The 26,163-nt window shown below is 45.2% G+C and overlaps 2 protein-coding genes across 7 annotated transcripts in view; both read left to right on the top strand.

Moving 5' to 3' along the window:
• LOC125466570 (kazrin-like) overlaps positions 1-6,393 on the top strand; it is a 607,575-nt gene extending 601,182 nt beyond the window's left edge. For 5 of the 6 annotated variants that reach the window (XM_048561207.2, XM_048561206.2, XM_048561210.2 and 2 more), the window contains one exon: positions 1,050-6,393. In XM_048561207.2, coding sequence (XP_048417164.1) covers positions 1,050-1,205 — 156 coding nt within the window. In that variant the 3' untranslated portion in view covers positions 1,206-6,393. The remainder of the gene's footprint in view (positions 1-1,049) is intronic. The other variant, XM_048561208.2, reaches the window with a different exon arrangement.
• A 6,653-nt stretch (positions 6,394-13,046) lies between these two features.
• tmem51a (transmembrane protein 51a) overlaps positions 13,047-26,163 on the top strand; it is a 42,761-nt gene continuing 29,644 nt past the window's right edge. The window contains exon 1 of the mRNA XM_048561214.2: positions 13,047-13,163. The gene's annotated coding sequence lies outside the window, so the exon portion shown is untranslated. The remainder of the gene's footprint in view (positions 13,164-26,163) is intronic.

Genomic DNA, 26,163 nt, shown 5'->3' with positions numbered 1-26,163 from the left:
GGGCAGAGATGTAAAGTGGTTTTCAAAACTAGCAAAGATGAGGTGAGAACATATATTTCTTTCTGCAAATAGAGTCTGGAAGGAACTGGCTGGAATGTAGCACAGGCATGTTTAATTAAGACATTCAAGAGGGCGTGAGATGTTTATTTAAATAGATACAATGTGCAGGGTTACAGGGGAAAAAAGCAGGAAATTGGCACAAAGTCAAAATGCTCAGAGAACTAGTGCAGAACAAATGATTCAACTGGCCTCCTTCTGCACCATCGCAATTTTGTGCTTCAACAATAATCCATTCTGAAATATTCAAAGCTGCTGGATATGTGGGTAAATGGACAAACAGTGTGTAGATAAACAATAGACTGCTGGGTACACAGGGAGACAAGGTTGATAGGTGAAATAGAGACGGAGATAGATAGAGCAGCACAGAGGTAGATCAAACGTCAATGGTGAATTCAGTGTTTGCCAGACCAGCTAACAATTGTTTATTTATTTTGGTGCTAATTGGATGAAGTAAACTTGAGGCCGCTGTAGCAAACTTTAAGCGCCATTTTCACTTTTAGTGTGAGCAGTAGACTGAGATATGTGGATGGGCAGGCAGTTACATCTCCTGCCAAACGATTGCTTTCAGATTTCTGCATCTCTTTCATTCCTCTCTCAAACAAAAACAGTTAAACCAGCGATTCTGAAAGAAAAGCACATTGCTGCAGATGCTGAAAATCCGAAACAAAGTCAGAAGCTGGGGAAACTCAGCAGGTCTGGCATCATCCATGGAGAGAGAAACAGAGTTAACATTTCGAGTTCACTATGTCTCTTCTACATAATCCAGTTGAAAACAAACACTCTGTTTCTAACTCCACAGATGCTGCCAGGCCTGCTGAGTTTCTCTAGCACTTAAATTTGTTTCTGGGGGACTTTGCCACATGCTGTGTTTGCCTCCATAATATCAATTACAATGCTTCAATCTCATGTTAAATGAGGAGTTGACAGATGTTTCTGTGTAATGTGCTATCACACTATATAAACACATTTTTTTTAAATCTTACACCTAGGGACCAATGGAATCAATGAAGACATTTGGCAGAAAAGATCTCAGTTTCCACGAGGCCTACTCCTCACATGTGGAGGGAGACTCTGAGGAGGCAGTGTCCAGACCAGTGTGCAGCTCTGTCCAAACCTTCCCTGGGATAGAGGTTACTAATGTGTAGGACAGAGCTGGGCACTGGGTCCTGCTGGAGGGAGTGCACACCTTTCCAAATCAACAACTCCAAAGAACATCAGGAGAAAAATGGAGGACTTTCTTACCAAGTGAAAGGAGGTTCACACTTTTCATCTTGTGGACTGGGTCACTGTTGTCTGCAGTTGGCTACAGATGGCCATTTTGGAAAAGCTGGTGAGTGCCAACAACTTAGTGGAAAGCTGCCTTTCACTAATTAGGACGAGCCCCATGTCACCACCAGTCTACTGTGCCCCAGGACAAGGAGGTTTGGTTCCATTCTGAAACCAACTTTCAGCTGTTGGAGGTGTTTATCTTGAATGGACTCAACTGAATGTGGAGGGGCACAGGAAGTGCACATGGCCCTCACGCAAATGTCTGTCTAAACAATGTACCTTTTCTGTTTAGATGGAGATGCTAATAATGTTCCCAATTGTGTTCCCTAAAAGATGGGGTTATACATCACAGGTCAACCTGTTGTCCACATTTTAATGGGGAATCCATGGAGCAGTCTTGACTTTGAACTAACTCTGGAGCAATGCACTACAACTTGGCTCGCTTCACCGCTCACCATCCGCAAAAAGCAATTGGACACAGTGAAAGGCAAAAAAAGCTCTGGCAGACTTTTACTTCAACAAATTTCTCTTTGTTAAACACAAGTGTTTCACCCATGCCAGACATTCCAGTTAAGTCTCCTATTTGGTGATACATGTCAGTGTTATTCTTGCCTGGAGTGGAGCCCTCGTCCTTGCTATGCCTCTGTGCTGATGTGGGTTCCACAGGAATTGCTGCACAGTGCCACATTCAGGCAAACAGCCAGAAGGTTTGATTACAAACCCCGCCCTTGAGGATCAGCCCATAACAGGCTGACCCTGAGGAGGCCATGCTGTGGCTAGAGTTGTAGCTTTCATCGCCTTTGGTGTGGTTTCCCAGAGCTGGGCTGAGAAATGCCACTTTGGGACTCGGGTTCGATTCTACCCTCGGGCGAATGTCTGTGTGCATTTTGCACATTCTCCCCGTTATTGTGTGGGTTTCCTCTGGGTGCTCTGGTTTCTTCCCACGGTCCAAAGATGTGCAGGCTAGGTGGATTTGCCACGCTAAATTTCCCATAGTGTCCAGGGAAATGTAGGTCAGGTGGGTTGGACATGGGAAATGCAGGGTTACAGGGAATGAGTTTGGGCAGAATACTCTTCAGAGAGGCGGTGTGGACTTGTTGGGCTGAATGGCCTGTTTCCACACTGTGGGGATTCTATGATTCTAAGAGCTCCTCCTTAGCTGGGACTGACTGTCCCTGAAGGACATGTTGGGGGAGGGCCATATTGAGGGGCTAACGAACATAGTGCAGCGCTGGCTGGCAATAGCTATCCAGGTTCAGCAGGTCTAACTAAGCCAGTATACAGCCTTAAATGGCATTGATCCAGAAACAGCATCACAACCCAGGCTGCTGGAGAGTGGGACACGTCTCAATTGGGCTGTGGGCTTGGACATTTCAAATATGAATGTCATAAACCAAATCTCCTGTAGAAGTTAGAATGAACTGTACAAACTGGGAAGATCCCAGGTTCCAACCTCAGTACCCAGCATCAGTTTTGATGATATGTTACCCACGGTACCTACAGCATTTGTCACCGCCCACGTTTCACTGTGGAGAAAAAGTCAGAATTACTCTCAGAAACCGCTGAGGTGTGTGACCTCAGAGAGTCTGAAGAGGTTTGTGTGAGGAATTGCAGCCTCAATACATTGAATAGTTTCAATCTATTCAGGGAGCTTTGTTTCCTGCATGCCCACTGCATCTCATTGGCTGAAGGGAGCAGTAGATTCCTAAAGAGGTCAGAATGCTTAGATGTCAAAGGGAATTCTGTCCTCTCAAACATTGCCGAAGGTCGGAGTTTAACATTCCTCCCCAGCTGTACATTGAAACTAGTGAAAGATCCAAGTCCGTTGATGGTGGGTCATATTTCACAGAATCAGGATGAGGCCATTTGGTCTGTAGCTGTGTGAAAGAGTTATCCAGTTAGTGCCCATACCCTGCTCTTCCCCCAGAGCCTGGGAATTCTCCTCCTTTTCAAAAGTCCATGCATATCCCTTCTGCAAGTTCGAATCTGCTTCCACTGACCTTTCAGGAAATGCATTCCAGATCAGAACAACTTATTGCATTAAAATTCTCCTCACTTCTCCAGCCTCCAGGTCTGTTGTTAAGTTTATTAACTCTGTGTTCTCTGCTTATCAAATCCGTCATTAGTGGAAACTATCTCTCCCCAACTGACTCTCAGAAAACCTTCATGACTTTGAACCCCTGTGATAAATCTGAACCTCCTCTGCTCCAGGGAGACAATCCTCATTTCACTAATCTTGCCACATACTGGGTATCCCTCGTCCCTGCTCAATTTCCTCAGTTGGCAAATTTTGCCTCTTCAGGGTCGCTCGGTGGTTAGCACTGCTGCCTCACTGCACCAGGGACCCGGGTTCGATTCCAGCCTTGGGCGACTGTCTGTGTGGAGTTTGCATATTCTCCCTGCGTCTGTGTGGGTTTCCTCCCACAGTCCAAAGATGTGCACGCTAGGTGGATTGGCCATGCTGTAGTGTCCAGGGATGTTTGGATTAGACATGGGGAAATGCTGGAGTAGGGGAATGAGTCAGGGTTGGATGGTTTTCGGAGCAGCGATGTGGACCCGTCGTGCTGAATGGCCTGTTTCCACACTGTTAATTCTATGATGATTCCAGCTGAGGGATTCTGGATTCCCACATCACTCAGAACCATCCATATCGCATCACAGGAGTTGTTTGAGACTTTGACTTCAGGTCCCTTTTGTTTTCTGGATGAATGGGGATGGAGAGCTGAGCAAAAGCGAGCGACCCAGTTAGTACTGAGAGTACAAGTTCACTCAGAATCATTTAGATTCAAAGCAGCTGGCAGCCAGCTGTACAGCAGCATTTTGTTAAGAATCTCACGGAGCAGGTCGCCTACAGGAGACCAAGGAAAGCAAACGGCTGCAAAAGCAAAGGGTAGAGCAGAAACAATAAGACCCGTAGAGGGAATTATATCCATGTGTTCACGAAGGTGCAGTCTAATCAGTACGAATGCAACTTGACAAACTGACTGCTGCAAATGAAAACACACACATGATGTACTAATGTACTTGAGAGAGCAGCCAGTCCTATACTAACCCCTTCAATAACAAGAATAAGACATGAGCTGTTTTTAACCATTGGAGATTATTAAACTAACTGTACTGATTTTATTTTGTATTCTGTGAATATTTGTTGAATAGAAAAAGGCAATGCTTTTTTTAAAAATAGATTTTAGCATACTCACAAAGATTTTGTATTATTTTAACTTGTTATATTATTTGAAATGTTTGACGGAAATCTCAGTTTCCTGTGTTGCCTTTGCTGTTTCTCCTCTATTCCATTGCTGCTGGTTATTGTGGAAATACTCAATGACCCTCTCACAGAGTTTGCTCACGGGATCAATTCCATCTTTTTTAAAGAAAATACTCGTGCAGTTCCTGGTATTTGCAGTGACACTCGAGCTGCTTGCTCAGGCTGGACGTGTGTTTCTGGAGGTGTCACCTCACCACAATCCCACAAACTCCTGCCATTGATCACCCCAATCTGTGCATTTTCGTGGTATTCTGCCTGTCCCACTAATTAAAAAGTGACGTGTTTTTCCATCAATCTGTCAGCCAGGCGAACAGATGGCTTTCCCCTTATGTCGAACCAATTTACAAATAAATCAGCAGCAGTGCAGAGAAGCATTTTGTTTAAACATGTTTTTCTGATATTTGTTCTGAAGATTTGGGAAGTGGGGGGAATGTTGCATTGGATGAGGTGAGGTGCTTATTCCAAGTCCAACCAGACACACTGGGCTGAATGGCCTCCTACTACTCTCTCACAATCCCACGATTCTGCAATCTTAGATCCTTGAGCCCAGGACTTGTTCAAATGTGTGCAGGCCAGCTTCAGATTGACTGGAAGAGAAAATGAACAAAACCATGATTTGCAATCCTCAGAACACAGATTAGAAATCACAAAACAATGAAAATGAGATTGTCATTTGTAATGACTACAGTGATGGAAAGTGAGTCCTAAAATGGAAGTGAAAATCCTGATGAGCCATATGGTGAGAAAAGGCAACTTTATTCAATCACTGCAAATGACACTGAGGACTTCCATCTCTTGTGCATGACCACAAAGATTTTTAATGCAATGATTTCACTAATAAATCTTCCTGATTTGGTACACAAACTCAATACACACAATCAGAGGAATCAGAGCAACTGGAAAATGTCATTTCAGCCTCTCAAACCTTTCATTTGGATATTAACTGCTCAACAGTCCTATTCCAGGCCCAGCCTTGAATCTGTGTAGATGGAATGTGTGCTGTCCCTGGTCTCTGCTTTCTCTAAACTGACAGGGGAAGCATACAAATGTAGTATCTGTTCTAACTTGTACTGCACTTCATCATGAGGGTGAGCTTGGTGCTAGCTCTGTGCAGTTTGTGAGGGTGGGTTTTAGTTCCGTGATGACATTTCAAGATTGTGCGTAACAATTCACATCAAAAAAAACTAAAAGGCATCTCCCTGGTGGTTCTGCTGATGTGGGGAACTGAGCAACACACACAGTCAGTCAGATCCTGGCATTCAGCCGCAGTAGGTTCATCAGTGGATCTCAGCCAAAGGAGTGTCGATTAGCCTCTAATAGAGAGGGAGGGGAGAAAAGAAAAATCACAATCCATCGGCCTCTCCTGCAAAGTTCTTGTCGGGGTCATGGTGGAATATAGGGGGAAAGGCAGAAGTGAGCTGGCCTGCACTATAACTGAGTAACCTACCCACATTAAACGTCAACTTTTGTGCTTCTAAGATGCTGCTTGGCCTGCTGTGTTCATCCAGCTCCACACTTTGTTATCTCGGATTCTCCAGCATCTGCAGTTCCCATTATCTCTGATGCAACCTACCCACATTCACTGGCAGAACCTGGCAGTGAGGAATGGATGCCAAGGTGAGGTATTGGAGAACATTGTGCCCATCGGAAACAGTACCACACCAACAGCCCGCACCTTTTGGCTTTGTGACTGTGGTGGCAGCAAATAAAGGGACCCAGTGGAGCTGCTCATCTATTATAAAACATTGTCTTGTTCTGACCTAACTAGTCTATTGTGCATTCGTTACTTTGTTACATCTGCAGTACTTCATGTAAATAAAAGATGTATAAATACAAAGATATCAAACTGTGTTACTCTCATGACATTAGATTTTATCCCAGCGATATATTTGTAGAGTGTGGTGCTGGGGGGAGGTGGGGGGTTTGCAGGTGGTCAGTGAAAAATTCACAGAGTAATGGAAACCCAAGCCTCCAGCCCAACCCCAGCTGGATCACCCGAACTGGCTGGCAGGTAGTTACAGACCGGGTCCCCGCTGGTCAGGTAAGTGCATTGTGTTGTAGAGGTGAGGGATTGATAGGAAGGAGAGTCAGAATGTGATCAGATGAAGTGGAGGGAGACGGGGCAGTGTCAGATTGAGAACAGTTTTGGTGGAGGGAGATAATGACCTCATCAGCCGTTTCTCATCGCTGGGAATGATGTGCAGGAATACTCGGCGTGGTTACTGAATTCAACATTACCGAGCCACTGTTCCTATCCTGATTGGTCATTTTATTTTACAATTATGTTCCAACAAATAAAAACAGTGCACGTTGAAAAATGTTACAGCTCCTGGACACTGATCATGAATTCAGACTGGTCACCTTCAGCTGAACCACCCTAACACTGACTCTGAATACAACACATGGGCCTTGTCACTGGATCATGATGAGCCCCTGAGTTGTCAATCAGCTCCAATCTCCATGCCGGAACTCTATTCCAACAGGTCTGCAGCTGCCTGAGAGCACAGTCTGCCAGGAGACTCCTGACAAAGTCAAACTGCATTGGGACGAAGATAATTCGGTGAAGGCACTGACAAACCTGACCTCATGGATCTATACTGGCTCCAAGTGCCTCAAACCTAATATCCTCATCCCCAAATTTAAATCTTTCCATGGGTCTGCCACTTTTGTCCCTCCCCAGGCCTACAACATCCTATGACACTGACCTCAGGTTCATCTATCCCTCTCTTTGGTCATCTCCTTGAATCCCATGTTTTTAAATTCCCTCCTGGAATCCCACCACCTCTCCCTTCCCTCTCCACCTTTAAGATCCATCTTCAAAACATCCCAACTCTCTGCCCAAGCTAAATAAAAACAAAGAACTGCAGACGCTTTGAAATCAGAAACAAAAACAGAAATTACCAGAGAGAAATTAGAGTCGATGTTTCGGGTCCAGCAACCCTTCCTCAGAAGAGCTCTGAGGGACGATCGCTGGATCTGAAACGCTAACTCTGCTTTTTCTCTGTAGATGCTGCCAGACCTGCTGAGGTTTTCCGGCAATTTCTGTTTTTGTCTCTGCCCAAGATTCTGTTTATTCCTCCCAAAATTCTCTTCCCTTAACATCTATTTCTGCCTGAACTGTGTGACCTTCATTTAGGCATTGGAGACACTCTATCAATTCAAATAGTAATTGTTTTAATCATTTCTAAGTTATGTCCCTGATAGTCAGTTCTACTCAAAATGATTGAAATGATTTTGTTGTGATGGGCCATTTGCAATAAAGGTGATTACATTTATTGTGAGATTAGGAGCTGGTAATCAGCCATGTAGGGGAGGAACACAGATTACTGTTTAGTGATTATTTATCAGGAGCTCTGTTTAACAATGGGAGATATGATCATAGGTCTGGAAGCAGCCAATTTCAACATACTGTTTGATCCAAGAAAATATGCAGCCAACCAGGCACAGGGGAGAGACTTGCCTTGGGATAGTCATATTGGTTTAACTGTTCAAAGAGACACATACCTCGTCTCAGATATCCAGAATGGAACTGAACACCACAACCCAGGAGGAGAAAAGATTTGTATTTATATAGTGCTCTTCACAGCCTTCACACCCAAAGAACAATGTTTTGCGGTCAGATGAAGTCGTGTTTGAAATGTAGTCATGGCTGTAATGTAGGAAATGCAAAAGGCAATTTGCATACAACTGACTCACATCAAAATGATAACAACAAATAGTCTGTTTTTTGACTTTACTGAGGGATAAATATTGATCAGGGATAACTCCCCTGTGTCTTCCTTAAAATAGTCCCATTAATGCTCACCTGAAAGGGCAGAAGGTGCCTTGGTTTAATGTCTCCCACAAAAGACAGCGACTCCGACAGTGCAGTACATCCTCAGGAATACACTGGAAGGTCAGAGATAATGGGGACTGCAGATGCTGGAGATTCCAAGATAATAAAATGTGAGGCTGGATGAACACAGCAGGCCAAGCAGCATCTCAGGAGCACAAAAGCTGACGTTTCGGGCCTAGACCCTTCATCAGAGAGGGGGATGGGGGGAGGGAACTGGAATAAATAGGGAGAGAGGGGGAGGCGGACCGAAGATGGAGAGTAAAGAAGATAGGTGGAGAGAGTGTAGGTGGGGAGGTAGGGAGGGGATAGGTCAGTCCAGGGAAGACGGACAGGTCAAGGAGGTGGGATGAGGTTAGTAGGTAGCGGGGGGTGCGGCTTGGGGTGGGAGGAAGGGATGGGTGAGAGGAAGAACCGGTTAGGGAGGCAGAGACCGGTTGGACTGGTTTTGGGATGCAGTGGGTGGGGGGGAAGAGCTGGGCTGGTTGTGTGGTGCAGTGGGGGGAGGGGACGAACTGGGCTGGAGGGAGATAATGACCTCATCAGCCGTTTCTCATCGCTGGGAATGATGTGCAGGAATACTCGGCGTGGTTACTGAATTCAACATTACCGAGCCACTGTTCCTATCCTGATTGGTCATTTTATTTTACAATTATGTTCCAACAAATAAAAACAGTGCACGTTGAAAAATGTTACAGCTCCTGGACACTGATCATGAATTCAGACTGGTCACCTTCAGCTGAACCACCCTAACACTGACTCTGAATACAACACATGGGCCTTGTCACTGGATCATGATGAGCCCCTGAGTTGTCAATCAGCTCCAATCTCCATGCCGGAACTCTATTCCAACAGGTCTGCAGCTGCCTGAGAGCACAGTCTGCCAGGAGACTCCTGACAAAGTCAAACTGCATTGGGACGAAGATAATTCGGTGAAGGCACTGACAAACCTGACCTCATGGGCCTTGGAGGCTTGGACCGCTTGGAGGCTTGGGGACCGCTTTGCAGAACACCTTCCGCTCAGTTCGCAAAAAACAACTGCACCTCCCAGTCGCAAACCATTTCCACTCCCCCTCCCATTCTCTTGATGACATGTCCATCATGGGCCTCCTGCACTGCCACAATGATGCCACCCGAAGGTTGCAGGAACAGCAACTCATATTCCGCCTGGGAACCCTGCAGCCATATGGTATCAATGTGGACTTCACCAGTTTCAAAATCTCCCCTTCCCCTACTGCATCCCTCAACCAGCCCAGTTCGTCCCCTCCCCCCACTGCACCACACAACCAGCCCAGCTCTTCCCCCCCACCCACTGCATCCCAAAACCAGTCCAACCGGTCTCTGCCTCCCTAACCGGTTCTTCCTCTCACCCATCCCTTCCTCCCACCCCAAGCCGCACCCCCCGCTACCTACTAACCTCATCCCACCTCCTTGACCTGTCCGTCTTCCCTGGACTGACCTATCCCCTCCCTACCTCCCCACCTACACTCTCTCCACCTATCTTCTTTACTCTCCATCTTCGGTCCGCCTCCCCCTCTCTCCCTATTTATTCCAGTTCCCTCCCCCCATCCCCCTCTCTGATGAAGGGTCTAGGCCCGAAACGTCAGCTTTTGTGCTCCTGAGATGCTGCTTGGCCTGCTGTGTTCATCCAGCCTCACATTTTATTACACTGGAAGGTCAGCCCTGGTTTCACAATTAACTCCTGAAGTGGGATCAGCACTCTGAAAACAGAGTCTCTCAAGTTTAATCTCCAGTCTGTAAGGAGCTGTGACTATTGTTTTAAGTGTCACCCTTCCCCACACCCCCTCAAAGCTGGAAGCCAGGTATGAACATGGTAAGGATTCATAGAATTTAGAAGGAAACTACTTCACTAAACAGAGGCAGCAAGAACTGCAGATGCTGGAGTCAGAGACAACACAGTTGTCTGACAAAGGATCCCAAACCGAAATGTCAACTTTCCTGCTCCTCTGATGCTGCCTGGCCTGCTGTGTTCCTCCAGCTCCTTACTGTGTGGTCTCTACTTCACAAAACAATCCATATGACTAATCAACCCCTGTTTTATATTGTCCATTGTGCGCAGAAGCAGTCAATGCTGTACTATATCTGTTCTGTTCCCATGTTCCTGTACACCTCTGAACCATGTACCCAAATGAAATACTTAAATATCAACATGATCTGCTTCTATCATTAACTCTCATCGTAAATTTGAAAACCTCATAACCGCCGTACGAAGAAAATGTCTTCTGCTCTCTTACATTTAATCTTATATCTACAATCCCTCATTCTAGACATAAACAGGCTGTTGCATATAGTCTGTTCTCCATCCTTCATAGATTTTTAAAAGCCTCCATCATGTAATCTCATTTGTTCTGACAAAACCTGCCTGAAGCATTTCACATTTTTTTGTTGTTACTTGCACCTCCTCAATCCTGGCAGCCTGCTGGAAAATCCAGTATCCTCTCTACTTCCCGAATGTCATTCCCATAGTGCAGTGCTCAGATCTGCACACTAATTCTGCCCATTAGTGCCTTCGTGATTCATCTTTCCATCTGACCTTTTGTATTTCATTCTTGTACCAGAAAACTCCATTAACTTACCATCAGCGGTAAATCAGAATCCCCAAATCTCTTCCCCATAGCCTAGCTTCTACCCCGCATTCAAAGTAAAATATCCCATTTGAGTTAAAACAGAAGCTCCACATTTGCTAATATTAAATTATTGAATGATACCTGCTACCTCTGGACCACTTGCCATCTTACCAAGACCAGATTATTCATATCAGTTTAGCCTGCAAATATAGACACTGCTCTTTTCGGCCCAGTTGTAAATTGCTGATGGACAGTGAAATTAAGTGGTCACAGAATTGAGTCTCCTAAAACACTGCTACCTGCCTTAACCATTCTGAGAAAATGCCCTTAACACCTTCTATCATTTTTGATCTTTCTAACAGTTTTGCCTCCAATTAGCTTCCCATTTCATAACTAAGTAGTCTTCTCTAATAATCTCCTTAGTGGCTTTCCTGTAGTCCACGTATACTACATCCGTCACAATCTCCCTAGTTACGGCTGTCAACTCTAGCTGGATGTATTCCCATGACCTCAATGCATACACTATGCTGAATTTCAGCACTGCCATGCCAATTGGAAAGTGGCGAGTAGTCATCTGAGAAGATGATTTCTCTCCACCAGTCAGAAAGCCTCCTTACCTGAATGCTTGTCTCATGGTAATGTGAAGATTGCCACATATTGAAAAAATCATACAATTTGTTCCTGAGACTTCAGCATTTAGTGAACATCCCCAGTTGTGCTTGAAGAGAAATCAGTGAGTTGTCATATTGAGCCACAATGCTGTCTGTAGCAGTTTGATGCAACTGATGGGCGTGTGAGATTGCTCCAGAGACTACTTTAGGTAGGGTCTAGGCCTGAAACGTCAGCTTTTGTGCTCCTTTGATGCTGCTTGGCCTGCTGTGTTCATCCAGCTCCACACTTTGTTATCTTTAATTTTCTAGGGGTGTGGGTTGGAATCCCACCATTGCAGATGGTGAAATTTGAATTCGATTTTTAAAAAAATCAAAATTTGGAGTGAAAAAAAAGCTAGGCGACTCGTGACCACGTCAATTGTATAAAAAACTACCTTTGGGGAATGATATCTACCATCCTTACCTATGACTTCAGACTGTAGTTGACACTTAATCCCCCCCAGAGGGCAGTTGAGGATGGTCAATAAATTGGGGGAGTGGGGGGGGGGGGTGGCAGCACAGCGTCCCAGTGAAGAGGCAACCCTTTAGAGCTGGGATGAGGAGGAATTTCTTCAGCCAAGCGGTGGGTAAATCTGTGGAACTCATTGCTGCAGAGGGCTGTGGGGGTCATGTCATTGCGTGTATTCAAGACAGAGATAGATAGGTTCCTGATTGGCAAGGGGAATCAAGGATTATGGGGAGAAGGCAGGAGAATGGGGCTGAGAAATGTATTAGCCACGATCGAATAACAGAGCTGACTTGATGGGCTGAATGGCCTTACTCTGCTCCTGATCCTTATGGTCTAAATGCTGGACTGGCCAGTCATGCTCATGTCCTGTGATTGAATTAAAATAAACCATTATTGGGCAAGTACCCTGGAGAATTGGGAAACCCTCGCTTACCATTTCACAGTTTAGCCTTGCAGCCAAATACCACACCCACATCCCACCCTATCCACTCCACCCCACCCCACCCCACCCCAGCCACATTAGGGGCATTTAAACAGTCCTTGGATAAGCATATGGATGATAATGGGATAGTATAGGGGGAGGGGCTTAGATTAGTTCACAGGTCGGCGCAACATCAGGGCCGAAGGGCCTGTTCTGCGCTGTATTGTTCTATGTTCTATGTTCTATGTTCCCTTTGTGAGCAGGCTTGCAGGCTTTCAGTTCAAAGGTCCGCGGAGGCTTTCAACACTGGATACGGCTGTTGCAATTGTAGAGATTGGTGCCTCTTCCTTTCCTGCTTCTGTTTCAGATTGCCGGCTCCTTTTTTGCAGCGTCCCTCTGTAGCCAGCAGGAGGCGGGCAGGGACCTCTGCTGCAGTTGGGTGTGATGTGAAACCGAGGAGGATGCTAGGACTCAACGGGGAGGCGGAGCCCTGATTAATAGCCACTGCTGAGAAGTGAACTTATTGTTGCTGTGGGTAGGGAAGGAGACGGTGTTAGAGGGTGAATCACGAACGAAAAATTGGGTTCTACAACATGGGAGTGGAAGGTGAGTGAATAATGGAGTTTGGGGGTGTAGGAGGTTGTAGATTGTAGCTGTCATTAGAGGGAGCAAAGTTTGAAAGGAAAATATTTCTCTCAACTTTTCAAACTTGGGAAGATTTCCGGGTGGGGGTAGGTTAAATTCAATAGAAGAACCAGCCCTCTCCGTTTTTTTTTGTAAATTTCAGGCTGTGGTCGGTTTCACTCTTGTGTAAGTTGGGAACTTTTCCGGTTGTACTCTTAATGTAGAGATTTATTTTTGATGGTTTCGAACCAAAATTGATAGTTTCACACATTTAAGTTTGACAACATCTGATCCGGGTTTCTTCTTATTTAACGATCTGGCGGTTTCTTGCCTGTTGCAACATCGCTCAGGATGGGCGGTTGGTTCCAGGAATAGTCGCTTCCTGTGTCTTCTGACCTCACCTGAGCCCATTGAGCTTGTCTCTGTGAATGTCCCTTGTTACGCCGACCTGCTACCTGCACTGCGACGTGTCTCATTCCTCCTCCTCCTCCTCCTCCACCTTCCACCCCCCGCCCCCCACAGTGAATATCATTAGTACGGTTTTCCTTTACCCTTCATTCTGTGTGAAGACTTATTTTGCCGAATTTCAAAACTGCGGGATTCTTTATCGAACTTCCCTGTACAACACTAACAAGTTTGAATTTCATTTCTGTGACTCTGTCTCCACTTTTCTGCGTGGTGTCCTTGACCTCTGATTGTCAATCCTCGGGGTCAGTCCAGGAATTATAGCCCGAATGGTCTTCTCCTGTGCTGTAAAATTATTTGAATGAATGAGTTTGGAATTTTGATTGAGGTAAAGGCATAAAGTGCCTTTTTTTTTGAACGCCTATTTTGGCTTTCAGTTTGGTTTTTAATTTAATTTGGGATGGCCATGGCTTTCTCTAAACTATCTGTCTTTTGTCTCTGTGAAGGGTCAAGGCCCGAAACATCAGCTTTTGTGCTCCTGAGATGCTGCTGGGCCTGCTGTGTTCATCCAGCTTCACACTTTATTATCTCCTTTGTCCCATCCTGTTCATTTGCTGTAGGTGTGAAGAGGGAGAAGACTTCTGGAAAAGCACTTCTCAAACTACTTTTCCCCCTCTGACCCCCATTTTAGCGTTTGGAAATTGTCGTGACCCCTCTGATGGGAATGTAGAGTGGGTTTGTGGGAGGAGGACTGTTGTTGAGAGGGGAGGAGACCAAAGTTGTTAAAATTCAGAGGGTGTGACATGGTAGCCCCGATGTACCAGGTTCTTTCCCTCCCCCCCCATCCCTGCCCCAACTCTGATCTGGAAATTGTCAATGTTTTGAAATAACTTAAAATCTCTCAGGAATTATGGCTATTTTTGGTAACTTGCTAACTGACTGCCATTCTGCTCTTTTAGTTCAAGTTGCAATTGTGCCACTGAAGCTGTTTTCAGGTCTTTGAACAGCGAAGGTGCAAAAAAGAAATGCACATTCTCTAATTTAGCTTGATCCTTGGCTCACTGAGCCAGTGCTACTGAAATAAACATCCGTGCCTTTTTTCTCTCTTGAGACTTCGAGGCTGATACTGAGCGTAGTTATTCTGTCTCAGTTCTTATCTTAACTCTTTGTCCTCATCCATCAGTTTCTGAAGTCATAGATATGGGGGAGGAAACGGCTACACAATTACTCATGCTGCTTGTCGCTGTTACACTTACATTTTCAGGAACTTACTGAATTTCTGTATTGTTGGTTAGGCCTGTGTTTAATGCCCATTTCTTCTAATTGTCCTTGAGATGTTGATGGTGAGCAGCCTTTTGGAACTGCTGCAATGTGTGTGGTGAAGATTCTCCCACAGTGCTGTTAAGGAGAATGTTCTGATACTTAAACACACAGCAAGTAGCGTGCAAACTATGAATAAAGTACACTTTTTTGAAATTTAGAAACAAACCCAACAACAGCAAAGGAGCAAAAATGTAGTTCCAGGTGAGGATTGCGAGTGGCATGAAAGGAGACAGCCAAGTGGTTGTGTTTCCGCGAACCCACTGCTGTTCTAGGTGCTAGAGACCGTGGGAATGGAAAATGCTGTTGAAAGAGCTTCGGTGACTTGAAGCAAGGCATCTTTGTAGATGACTGTGCCCATGGTGGAAACAGTGACTGGTTTAAGGTGGTGCAGAGGGTGCTGATTGATTGAGTGAGCTGTCTTGTCATGAATGGTTAAGCTCCTTGAGTGTCCACCCTGCACTCATCCAGGGATTTGGAGAGCATTCCACCTCACTCCTGACTTGTGCCTTGGAGGTGGCAGACATGCTTTGGGGAGGACGAACCTTCCGTCTTACCTCAGAATCACCAGTCTCTGAGCTGCCCTTCTAACCAGATGTGGTCAAACCAGTTAAATTTCAGTCGAACAGTCAGAGCCAGGCTATTGATGCTGTGGGAGTTTGGTGATAACTTTGTTGGATGGCAAGCAAAGTTCACTTAACATCACGTTAATCCAGACCTAGCTGCTGTGCAGATCTTGCTGCATGTAGGTGTGTACCACATCGTTATCTAAGGATTTGTGATTGAAACAGAAGACTGCTGTAGTCAGTAAACACATCCTGACTTCTGGCATTTTGCATCTGCTAAGGCTGGACCTAAGGCACGTCCTTGTGGAACTCTGGCAGTGATGTACTCAGACCAAGATGTGGCCTCAAACTGACCTCTGTGTTCCATATGACTCTGGGCAGTTTTGACTGATGTAAATGGACTCCCTGGTACCATTCTTGGCCAAGTGTTGCTTTTGTGTCTGTCTCTGTCTCTGCCTCTCTTTTTTTTTTATTTTTGTTCCTGAATTTGGCTCCTTTTGTCTGTTTTGGACCAAGATTGTAATGAGGTCTCGAGTTGAGTGACCCTGTGCAGATATTGCTGAGTCAGCACTGTTGATGATCCCCTTCCACCTGTTTAATTTAGTATTCAGACGTTTGGTAATTCACTGAAGTGAATTTGCCTTTTTTTTGTGAGGACTTTGAAACACAATTTTGCACTTTGGGTAGATGCTAATGTTGTAGTTGAACTGAACAGGTTGGTTAGAAGTGCAGCTAATTCTGGAGCACATTTGAGCTATTGTCAGGACCTATAGCCTTTATATCAATGTGGTTGTGAATGCTTCTGTGTTGCCTGTATATTTACATGTCAGGATGTATCACTAAAGGTGGGGTTTTTTTGGTCAAGCCTCTTTCTCCTATAGTTCTTGATGTCCTCTGCTGCTTATGACGAGATACAAGGCAGGACTTCAGAGCTTTGATCTGGCCTGTTGGTTGTGGGATTCATTAGCTCTGTGCGAATCATGTGAAACAGTGGAAGCAGTATTTGTGCACAGCCTTGCGAACTGCTGAAGGAGCAATGCATCTCTTCAGGTACATGTGTGTGTGGTGCTTCTCCTGAACTACTTATTCAACCTGGGATTAGTATCTGGCTCAATGACTGAATGTTATTGATAGGCCAGGGAAGATAAAGACTGGTTGAATACAATGTTGCTGCACGCTGTTAAGACATCTAGATAAGAAGTACCAAAATCCATCGGTTTATCACAGCAGTAGTTCATTATAACACCATAAAGGGGTAAAGTCACCACTGCATCTGACTGATGGTTTAGCCTTTGTGTCACCGTGCCGCAAGCGAGGGGAGAGGTTGAGGAGGAGAGTCCTTCAGGCTAGCCTCAGCTGGTGCAGGGAATTGAACCCATGCTGTTGACGTCACTCCTATATGACAATCCAGCTGACTGAGCTAACCAGCCACACACACACTGGTGAAAAAGGGTCTGCATCTCCACAAGGACTCCCTCTTGATTATTTCTAAAAATTCTGTGCGCAGACCCTCCCAAATCAAAGTACCATTGTTTACGCAAAAAGATGTTCTGTGTCCTATCCTTCTGCAATGTGTTGTAGAGACTGACTGAAGGAGCATACTTGCATTCCAGATATGTGGGTTAAAATTCCACTCAACACTTTCTGTAACCTAGGCTGTTACACCAGCGTAGTACTGAGAGAAGCATTCTCTCAGCTATGGCAGCTATTGAAACTGTGGGCTGGCCAGCCTGTCCAAGTGAGGTTGAGAGATCCCTGGTTAGCAGAGGAGTGAGCTAGTTTAATGTTTCTCTCTTCAACCAAGATGACCAAAATGACAAATTGTGGTCTCCCACAATCTCTAGTGGCGGGGGGGGGGGGGGGGGGTGTTGTGGTGATGTGATATTCTCACTTTCCTGAAGGTGAGCCAAGGATTAGAAGGAGGAAAAGCTCCAAACCACACCTTTTTTAAAACTTTAAACCAGCCATTGATGTTTTATTTTAATGTATGGGATCGACGGCTAATTCCAAAACAACTGGTCAGTCTGTGCACTTTGAGTGTTGCCTGTGGATGTGAATTGGCTGAGGAATCAAAGACAGTGAAAAATCTGCTGGAAGGAAGGTCCTGTCTACCCAGAATGTGAGGTGTGATTTATAAATGGTTATAAATTACAATTACATCTTTTTATATAGTGCCTTTTACGTAGTAAAATGTCCCCAGGTGCTTCACATGTGAGTTTTTTTCAATGTTTGACATGGATCTATGGAAGATATAAGGTTGCCAAAAGTTCACTTGGAGTTGGGGGTTTTTTAAGGTGAGCCTTTCAGGGTAAAATGAGGTAAGTGGTTTTGTGGGGAATTTCCAGAGCACAGTGATGTCAGCTGAATGTGTCGGAAGTTTAAAAGGAAACCGAAGGGACTGCCAATGCTGGAAATCCAAACTGGAGAAACTCAGTAGGCGTGGCAGCATCTGACGGGATAATGCAGTTAATGTTTTGAGTGCAGTGACTTTTTTGAAGACTTGTGTTAGGGAATGTGCTCTCGTTGGTGGAACGATTAGTTAGGGTGCTTGAGCGGGTGTAAAAAGCACACATTTTGAAGACTTGCAGGACTGCTGGCGATGTGGAGGGGATGAGTCTCAGATTTGTAAATCAGCATGAGTGTTTTTAACCTGCTTTGTCGCCTAGATCTTCAGGTTCTGAAACTCCCTACCTCCCTGTTCTTCCTACAAGATGCTGTTCTTAAAAGGAACAGTTGTGACAACAGTTTCTCATTACCTAGCTCAGTATTTTGCTCCGAAGTAGTACAACACTGCAGATGCTGGACTCTAACTGAAGACAAAAAAAATGCTAAGCTCACAGTGGGGCCAAAGAGTCACAAAACATTAGCTTACTGTCTGTCCATGGATGACCTGTTGTGATCTCCAGCTTAGTGTTTTGTTTTGTATGTACTGGTTATAATACTCTTGTAAAATGCTTTGGGTTGTTTCATTGTGTTACAGGCACTGTATAAATGCAGATAACAAGGTGTAGAGCAGGATGAACAACAGGCCAAGCAGCATCAGCACAGGAGAAAGGCTGATGTTTTGGGCTAGACCCTTCTTCAGAAATGGGAGAAGGGAAGGGGGTTCTGAATAAATAGGGAGAGAGGGGGAGGCGGATAGAAGATGGATAAAGAACATGATAGGTGGAGAGGAGACAGACAAGTCAAAGAGGTGGGGATGGAGCCAGTAAAGGTGAGTGTAGGTAGGGAGTTAGGGAGGGAATAGGTCAGTCCAGGGAGGACGGACAGGTTAAGGGAGCGGGATGAGGCTTGTAGGTAGGAGATGGGGGTGGGGATAGGTAGGAGGAAGGACATGTTAGGGAAGCGGGAGTGAGCTGGGCTGGTTTTTGGATGCGGGAGAGGAGATTTTGAAGTTTGTGAAATCCACATTGATACCATTGGGCTGCAGGGTTCCCAAGCGGAATACGAGTTGCTGTTCCTTCAACCTTCGGGTGGCATCGTTGTGACACGGCAGGAGGCCCATGATTGACATGTCGTCTGCGGAATGGGAGGGGGAGTTGAAATGGTTCGCGACTGGGAGGTGCATTTGTTTATTGCGAACCAAGTGTAGGTGTTCTGCAAAACAGTCCCCAAGCCTCCGCTTGATTTCCCTGATGTAGAGGAGGCCACAACAGGAACAGCGGATGCAGTATACCACATTGCAGATGTGCAGGTGAACATCTCCTTGATGTGGGATGGGGGCGAGAGGGGCGGTGTAAGGGCTGATGTAGCACTTCCTGCGGTTGCAGGGAATAGTGCCGGGTGTGGAGTGGATGAGGGAGTCACGGAGCGAGTGATCCCTCCAGAAAGCAGATAAGGGTGGGGAGGAAAAAATGTCTTTTGTGGTGGGGTCGGATTGCAGATGGCCAAGTGTCGGAGGATGATGGGTTGGATCCGGAGGTTGGTGGGGTGGTACGGGTGAGGACGAGGGGGATTCTGTTTTGGTTGTTATTGTGGGGATAATGTACCCTTTTGGCAGGTGTGACTGTGTGGGATGAGATACCATTTCTGGTCTTGCCTGGAACCGCTAAGGGCGGAACTAGGCAAGAGTAGCTCCGTTTAGTTGAACATAGAGGATTGTATGGTGCACAGCATCAATAGCTGCTGACAGGTCAAAGGATGTGGAAGGGTAGTGTATCTCAGATAACAAAGTGTGGAGCTGGATGAACACAGCACAAAAGTGCTTCTAGGATGCTGACTGAGATACACTGATGAAGGGTCTGGGCCCGAAACGTCAGCTTTTGTGCTCCTAAGATGCTGCTTGGCCTGCTGTGTTCATCCAGCTCCACGTTTTGTTATCTCGGATTCTCCAGCATCTGCAGTTCCCATCTCAGTCGCCCTGATTTTTTTTTTGTAATGTGTGACTTTTTATTGATGACCAGTACTGCCCTTTTGGTGGGGAGAGGGGTCAAACGTGGAGGTGTAGGCAAGATGAGCACAGATTTGGAAAGGAAACCTCAGTGATTTAATTAAATTTGAGTGCTGCCCCTGATGAGCATGGATTGAGTGCCTCATTCATTCCATTAGTGCCAAAGAGACTGCGGCAGTGTTCACTTGGTGAATAATCAGCACATTTCAAAGCGCTTCATTTGTATGTGAAGAGCGTGAGGTTGCTGAGATATTGCTCCATTAAAATGCAAATACCTTTCCTCAAGTTTCTTACCATTCTAAAGGCATGCAGAGCTGGCTGTGCAGGACTGGTGGGCACCTGCTGGGCTCTGATTTCTTTTTCTTTTGTTCAGAAATGAAGAGTTTCCAGAGCTTTTGAGCTCTGCCCAGACTTGGAGCAAAATCTAAGATGGACCCGAGCCAACTTTCTTTTGAGATGTCTGCCTGTTTTAAGCTTTATTTTTGGGGCAAGAAGTTTTTTACCCTTCCTTTGTCTCAAGGATTTGATTTCAGGAGCAAGTTAGGGAGTCTGCTGGAACAAGAGCAGAAACTGATGCAGAAACTTGCGTCTGACAGTACCTTAGAATCCCTGCAGTGTGGAAACAAGTCCTTTGGCCGAACACTGACCTTTTGTTTTTGAGCATCCCACTCAGACCCAGACCCGTTTTCCCCCCCCCCCCCCCCCTGCCTAAAACATACCCCATCTCTACATCCAGAACACTGGGTAATTTAGCATGGCTAACCCACCTAGCCTGCACAACTTTGTGCTGTGGAAAGAAACCGGAGCACCGGGAGGAAACCCCATGCAGACACGGGGAGAATGTACAAACTCCACAAAGATAGCTGCCTGAGGGTGGAATCGAACCGGGGTCCCGGATGCTGTGAGGCTGTAGTGCTAAGCACTGAGCCACTCTGCCGCCCCCAGAGAGAAAAACGAATTAACGTTTCAAGTCCAGACCTGCTGAGTTTCTCTAGCACTTTGGTTTGTAATAAAAGCAACGGGGTGTTTTCAAGTTGCCAGGCCTGCAGATAGTGTGGAGTGTATGTGAAGTCCACACTGCAGGAGTTCTTAGTTGAATCAGAGGATGGGCTTTGGCCAGGTCAGCACTTGTTGCCCATTTTACAAAATATAAGAACATGAACGGGCACTTTGGCCCACTAATACTGCACTGACACGTAGTACCTTTCTAAACCTAAAGTCCTGTTTGTCTCTATGCTGTCTGAATACCTCTATTCCCTGTGCATTCATATATCTGCCCAGATGCCTATTAAATATTGCTTTTGTATTTTCCACCACAGTCACTGGCAGTTCATTCCAGGCACTTATTACCCTCTCTCTCTCTCTTTTTTTTCTCTTTTTAAAAAAAAACTGCCTTTTGCACCTCCTTCAAAACTGCCCCCTTGATACCTTAAACTGATGTCTTTTCTATCCTGGGGAAAAAGACTCCGAGTGCCTGTTCTATCCATGCCCCTCAGAAGTCGCCCACCATCCTTTCGACGTTCAAGTGAAAAGGAGCTAAGTTTGTCCAGGCTCTCTTCATACTAATACCCTCCAAACCAGGCAATATCCTGGTAGACTGTTTCTGTACCTTCTCTCTGCAATATTCCAAATGTGCCCTAACTAAAGTGCTGTACAGCTGTGACGTGACTTGCCAATTTTTATGCTGCGCCTCGAATGAAGGCAAGCATACCATACACTGCCTTGACCATCTTCTCTGCATGAGTTGCCACCTTCGGAGAACTGTGGACCTATACACCCTGATCCCTCTATGTTGATGCTGTTGGGGTTTCTGCCATTTACTGTATTACCCTCCTGCGTTAGAAACCCCAAAGTGCAGCATCTTGCATTTGCTGGGTTAAATGCCATCTGCCTGTCTCCAGCCTACCTATCTCCTGCTGTATCTTCTAGCAATCCTCCTGTGTCTGAGCTCCCACCAGTCTTTGTCACCTGCACTTTGACTAATCAGGCCACCTGCATTCTCCTCCAGATTAGGCAGACACACCACAAACAACTGTGTTCTGTGACCAAGCCAGTTCAGTGTTCAGCTCACCATGGATCCCATATGACTTCACTTTCTGTATCATGAGGGACCTTGTCCTTATGGACTTCAGCAAGGTCTACGAGAACATCTACCACCCTGCCTGACTCTTCAATCATTTTTGACAATTCCTCAGAATAAACTGAAAGCAAAAATTCCAGTTGCAACTGACTTTTTTTCAAACAAATCTGGAATTTAAATTTCTCCTGTTCCTCTATTTCCAGAGCATTCGTCCAGTTGATGTCTTAATGAACCTTTTTCAGAGATATTATGATACGCTACTTGTGCAAGTAGGACTTGGACCCAGGCCTTCTGTCCCACAGCTAGGGACATTACCACTGCCAAAAGAGTCCAGAGTTAGTCTAGTAACATTAGCAAGTGTTATTGTTACTCCTTTGTGTATGCATCTGAATTGAGCGGCGGTTGAAACATTGAATCGTAAATGCATTATAGACAATCACCACCTATCACCTGAGCTGTGATGTGAAGAAAGGATACCTGGCAGAGGGCACCTAGTGCCTCACGAATTGTGGAGCAACTGAAATGATCATCTATGAAGGAAAATTACAGTTTATGAAGAATTTCACTGCAAACAGCCTGCATCGGTTGCCTCACTTCCACTGACTCGGCAATTTATGAACATGATATCTAGACTGACTGAGGAAATTCTCTCTGTTGTTTCCACCTCCCATGCCCGCTTGCATTCTGTTTTCCCCCCACCTCCATTTCAGGGGAGATCAGAGGCAAATCTCCAAACATCAAATTTTTCCTCACTTTTTTTTGTTCTGATTTATAGCCGTCTCCCAAACGGGTTGTGTCTGAATTTGTTCTTTTCAGCAAGGTTCTGTTAAGTTTTAGTCATATGTTGGACGTGTATCAACGATTGTTTAACAGAAGAAAACATCTAATTTTTGGGATGTAAGCACAGAAGGCAGGAGGCTGTTGTGGCAGGATGATCGTGTCCCTAGTGGTGGGACAGAAGGCCTGGCATTTATTGACAGTTCTTTGTTCCTCCTGTGACTTAGCTGATGCTTTCAGCCACAGCGTTTGATTTTTGTGGTGAAGGTATTTTGGAAATTGGAGTTGACTGAAGGGTCTGAATGTTTGAAAAACTCACTGTTACAATACAATTGCAGGATTGTGTTTATCAATGACCCCCACAAAAACTCTTTCTTTTTTTTCTGCTGCCATACTTGCTGGGCATTCCAGGCAGCCCGAGACAGGTGAAGTGGTTTCTTAGTGATTTTTTTGTTACTTCCTCCATCTGCTCATTACAAAAGGTGCATTCGGGTCAGTAGAGCTCTATTTTTCCCCAAGGGAAAAATGAGGTGTGGGGTGTGAAATCCACACCATTGGACTCCTGTGGGTCCCAGAATGCAGGCTTCAGTCTGGGTTTAAATAACCTAGCACAGGCAAAGGGATTGGCAAAAGCAGATGTTACATGTTGCAAGAATTCTTGACATTATTTATTTAGCTTTCTTTTTGGCACTTTCTCATTTAGTATCACCGTCTGTGCACGCTGATATGAGCAATACCAATGACTGACTTGATTTTGTGGGTGTTGGGGGTGGGTTTTGATTTTCGTCATCTTACTGTTCCTGCAAACTCTTTCTTTTAATTTAAGGCAAGAAAAAAAAAGTCTCATTTAAAATATAATGAAAGCCTGAACTGTTTGAAATGGTTACAAAAATGCAGAGTTTGCTCTCGGTGTAAAACAAAAGTACTGCTTGAATGGTTTTGGGATGAGGAACCTCAGTTATGAGGATACCATTGGGAATTTAGGACAATTTTGGGTGACTTCTGATAAAGCTGTTCAGAACGTTGAATGAAGGGGCTCTGAGCAGAGTTGATAGGGGTGTGGGGAAACCCTTTTTCCACCCCTAATTGGGGATCGAGAACATGAGGGCACAGATTTTAAAAATAACTGCAAAGAAGCAAAAGTGGGGTGAAAAAATTTCATGCGGTAATTTTATTAGGGTCTGGCCTTCACTGCCAGAGAGTCGTGGAGGTAGGTTGGGTTGAGGCTCTTGGAAAGATTTTTCGACAGTTAACTGAAAAGAATGTGCAAGGTTATGGGGATTTTGTAGTGCTGCATTGTAAGGATGGCACTAAGTGAGTCACTTATTTGACATGGTGGAGCAGACAATGAACTACACGGAGAAAATAAAGGTTCAGTAATTGTACTTTAAGGATGAGACATTGGGTACTGTCCAGTTGGGTCAATTATTTCATGTCGGTCAAGGTAGTTAGTCAGTACAAACGAAACAGGTTTCACCTTGGATGCTTACTATATTTACAGAAATGTAGATTCTGTGCACTCCCACGCTGTAGCCTCCAATTTCCCTTTTTCCCTCAGTATGAGTGCATGAGAGACCAGACTAGATCTCTAGCTCCCTTCTGACTGGCTTTCGTGTGTGACTAAGTAGGCTATCGGTTGGGTGTCTGTGAAGTCCATGATGACTGCTTTTGATTCTACTGTCAATGTTTGTGGAGGCTACAGGGTCAGAGCCAAGACCTTGTGACTGATTTCTATGTCCTCCATGTACCTCCCAGCTTGGGACCATTGGCCATCATCCCAAATGCTTTTTGTTTTCAATTTAAAATGCCTCCAGTAGAGGAGATTGATCAGACACTAGAACTTGGCAGATTTTTAAAAAATTACGTACCATGCTTTCCACTTTTTTAAGGGCATTTGAGTTTGATTTTATCGTTATCTCATACCAAAATAGTGAAATCTTGCTTGGCATGCTGTACACTACTGTACAAAGTGCAACAGAGTGCAGAATACAGTGTTACAGCTGCAGAGGAGGAGCAGACTGAGAGAGAGACCAGAATTAACGTGAACAGTCAGTTCAAAAGTCTGATAACAGGGAAGAAGCTGTTCTTGAATCTGTTGTTCTATATTCAAACTTCTTATATCCTCTGCCCGATGGAAGAGGGTGGTAGAGAGTATATCCGGGATGGGAGGGATCTTTGATTATGTTGGTTGCTTTTTGAGGCAGCAGGGAGTATTGTTGGAGTGATTGGATAGACAGCTGGTTTGTGTAATGGACTGGGCTATGTTCCTGACTCTAGTTTCTTGCAGTCTTGGGAAAAGCAGTTGCATAACCATTCTAATGCATCCAGATAGGACGCTTTCTATGGTGCATCTTTAAAAATTGGTAAGAGATCTTGTGGACATGCTGAATTTCCTTGGCCGCCAGAGGAAGTAGAGACATTGTTGGGGAGATGTTGTCGTTACACCATGCTGCTAAGTGTTTGATCTCTTTTTCCTATATTGCCTTGTTATTACTTGAGATTTGACCTACAACAGTGTTGTCAATATTTTAACCTGAAATCATAGCATCCCTACAGTGTGGAAACAGACCCTTTGGCTCAACATGTCCACTCTGAACCTCAGAGCGTCCCATCCCCCTAAACCTACACACCCTGAATGCTATGGGGCAATTTAGTATGGCCGATCCACCTAGCGTGCACATCTTTTGGGCTGTGGGAGGAAACCGGAGCACCCAGAGGAGACCCACGCACACATGGGGATTGTGCACACTCCATACAGACAACACGCCCGAGGGTGGAATTGAACCCAGGTCCCTGGGGCTGTGAGGCAGCAGTGCTAACCACTGAGCCCCGGTGCTGCTAACATATACCAGCAATGGACGTGATGTTGCATATTGCACTGCTGTAGAGAATACACTAGGACTTGGGGTCAGTACATCAGTGAAGATAAACATGACTACCACGGTTTGACCTTTTTATCACATGCTATGACTTTAAAGTACATGACTTCATGCAGCCATGTGCCTCAGATATTAATCAGTGGTGATGCATTTATTTTAACTAGCGAACACCTAATTTCAGTGTAGACCAGAATTGCTTTTAGTCTAATGTTGCACAATTTTGCTTCCAAGGCAAAGAAATTTAAATATGGTTTTCAATTAGTCCTGGAAGATAAGCCACACGATGGAAATTTCCACTGCAGGAGGGGCAGTAAGAATAAGAGATAGTAAGAACTGCTGATGCTGGGGTCTGAGATAAGTGTGGAGCTGGAAGAACACACCAGGCCAGGCAGGATCAGAGGAACAAGTAAGCTGACGTTTTGGGTCAGGATCCTTCTTCAGAAACCTGATGGTGCCTGGCCTGCTGTGTTCCTCCAGCTCTCCACTGTGCTATCAGTAAGAGTGAGAAACTGCTTCGGTCTGTCAGCTCTGCCCCCATTATAGTGTTCAGTTTCCTTTTTTGAGG

This window comes from Stegostoma tigrinum, chromosome 28, assembly GCF_030684315.1.
Source record: "Stegostoma tigrinum isolate sSteTig4 chromosome 28, sSteTig4.hap1, whole genome shotgun sequence".
Classification (NCBI taxonomy): Eukaryota; Metazoa; Chordata; class Chondrichthyes; order Orectolobiformes; family Stegostomatidae; genus Stegostoma; species Stegostoma tigrinum.
Note: the sequence above shows the minus strand (reverse complement) of the source record. Positions and strands in the feature narration are given on the sequence as shown.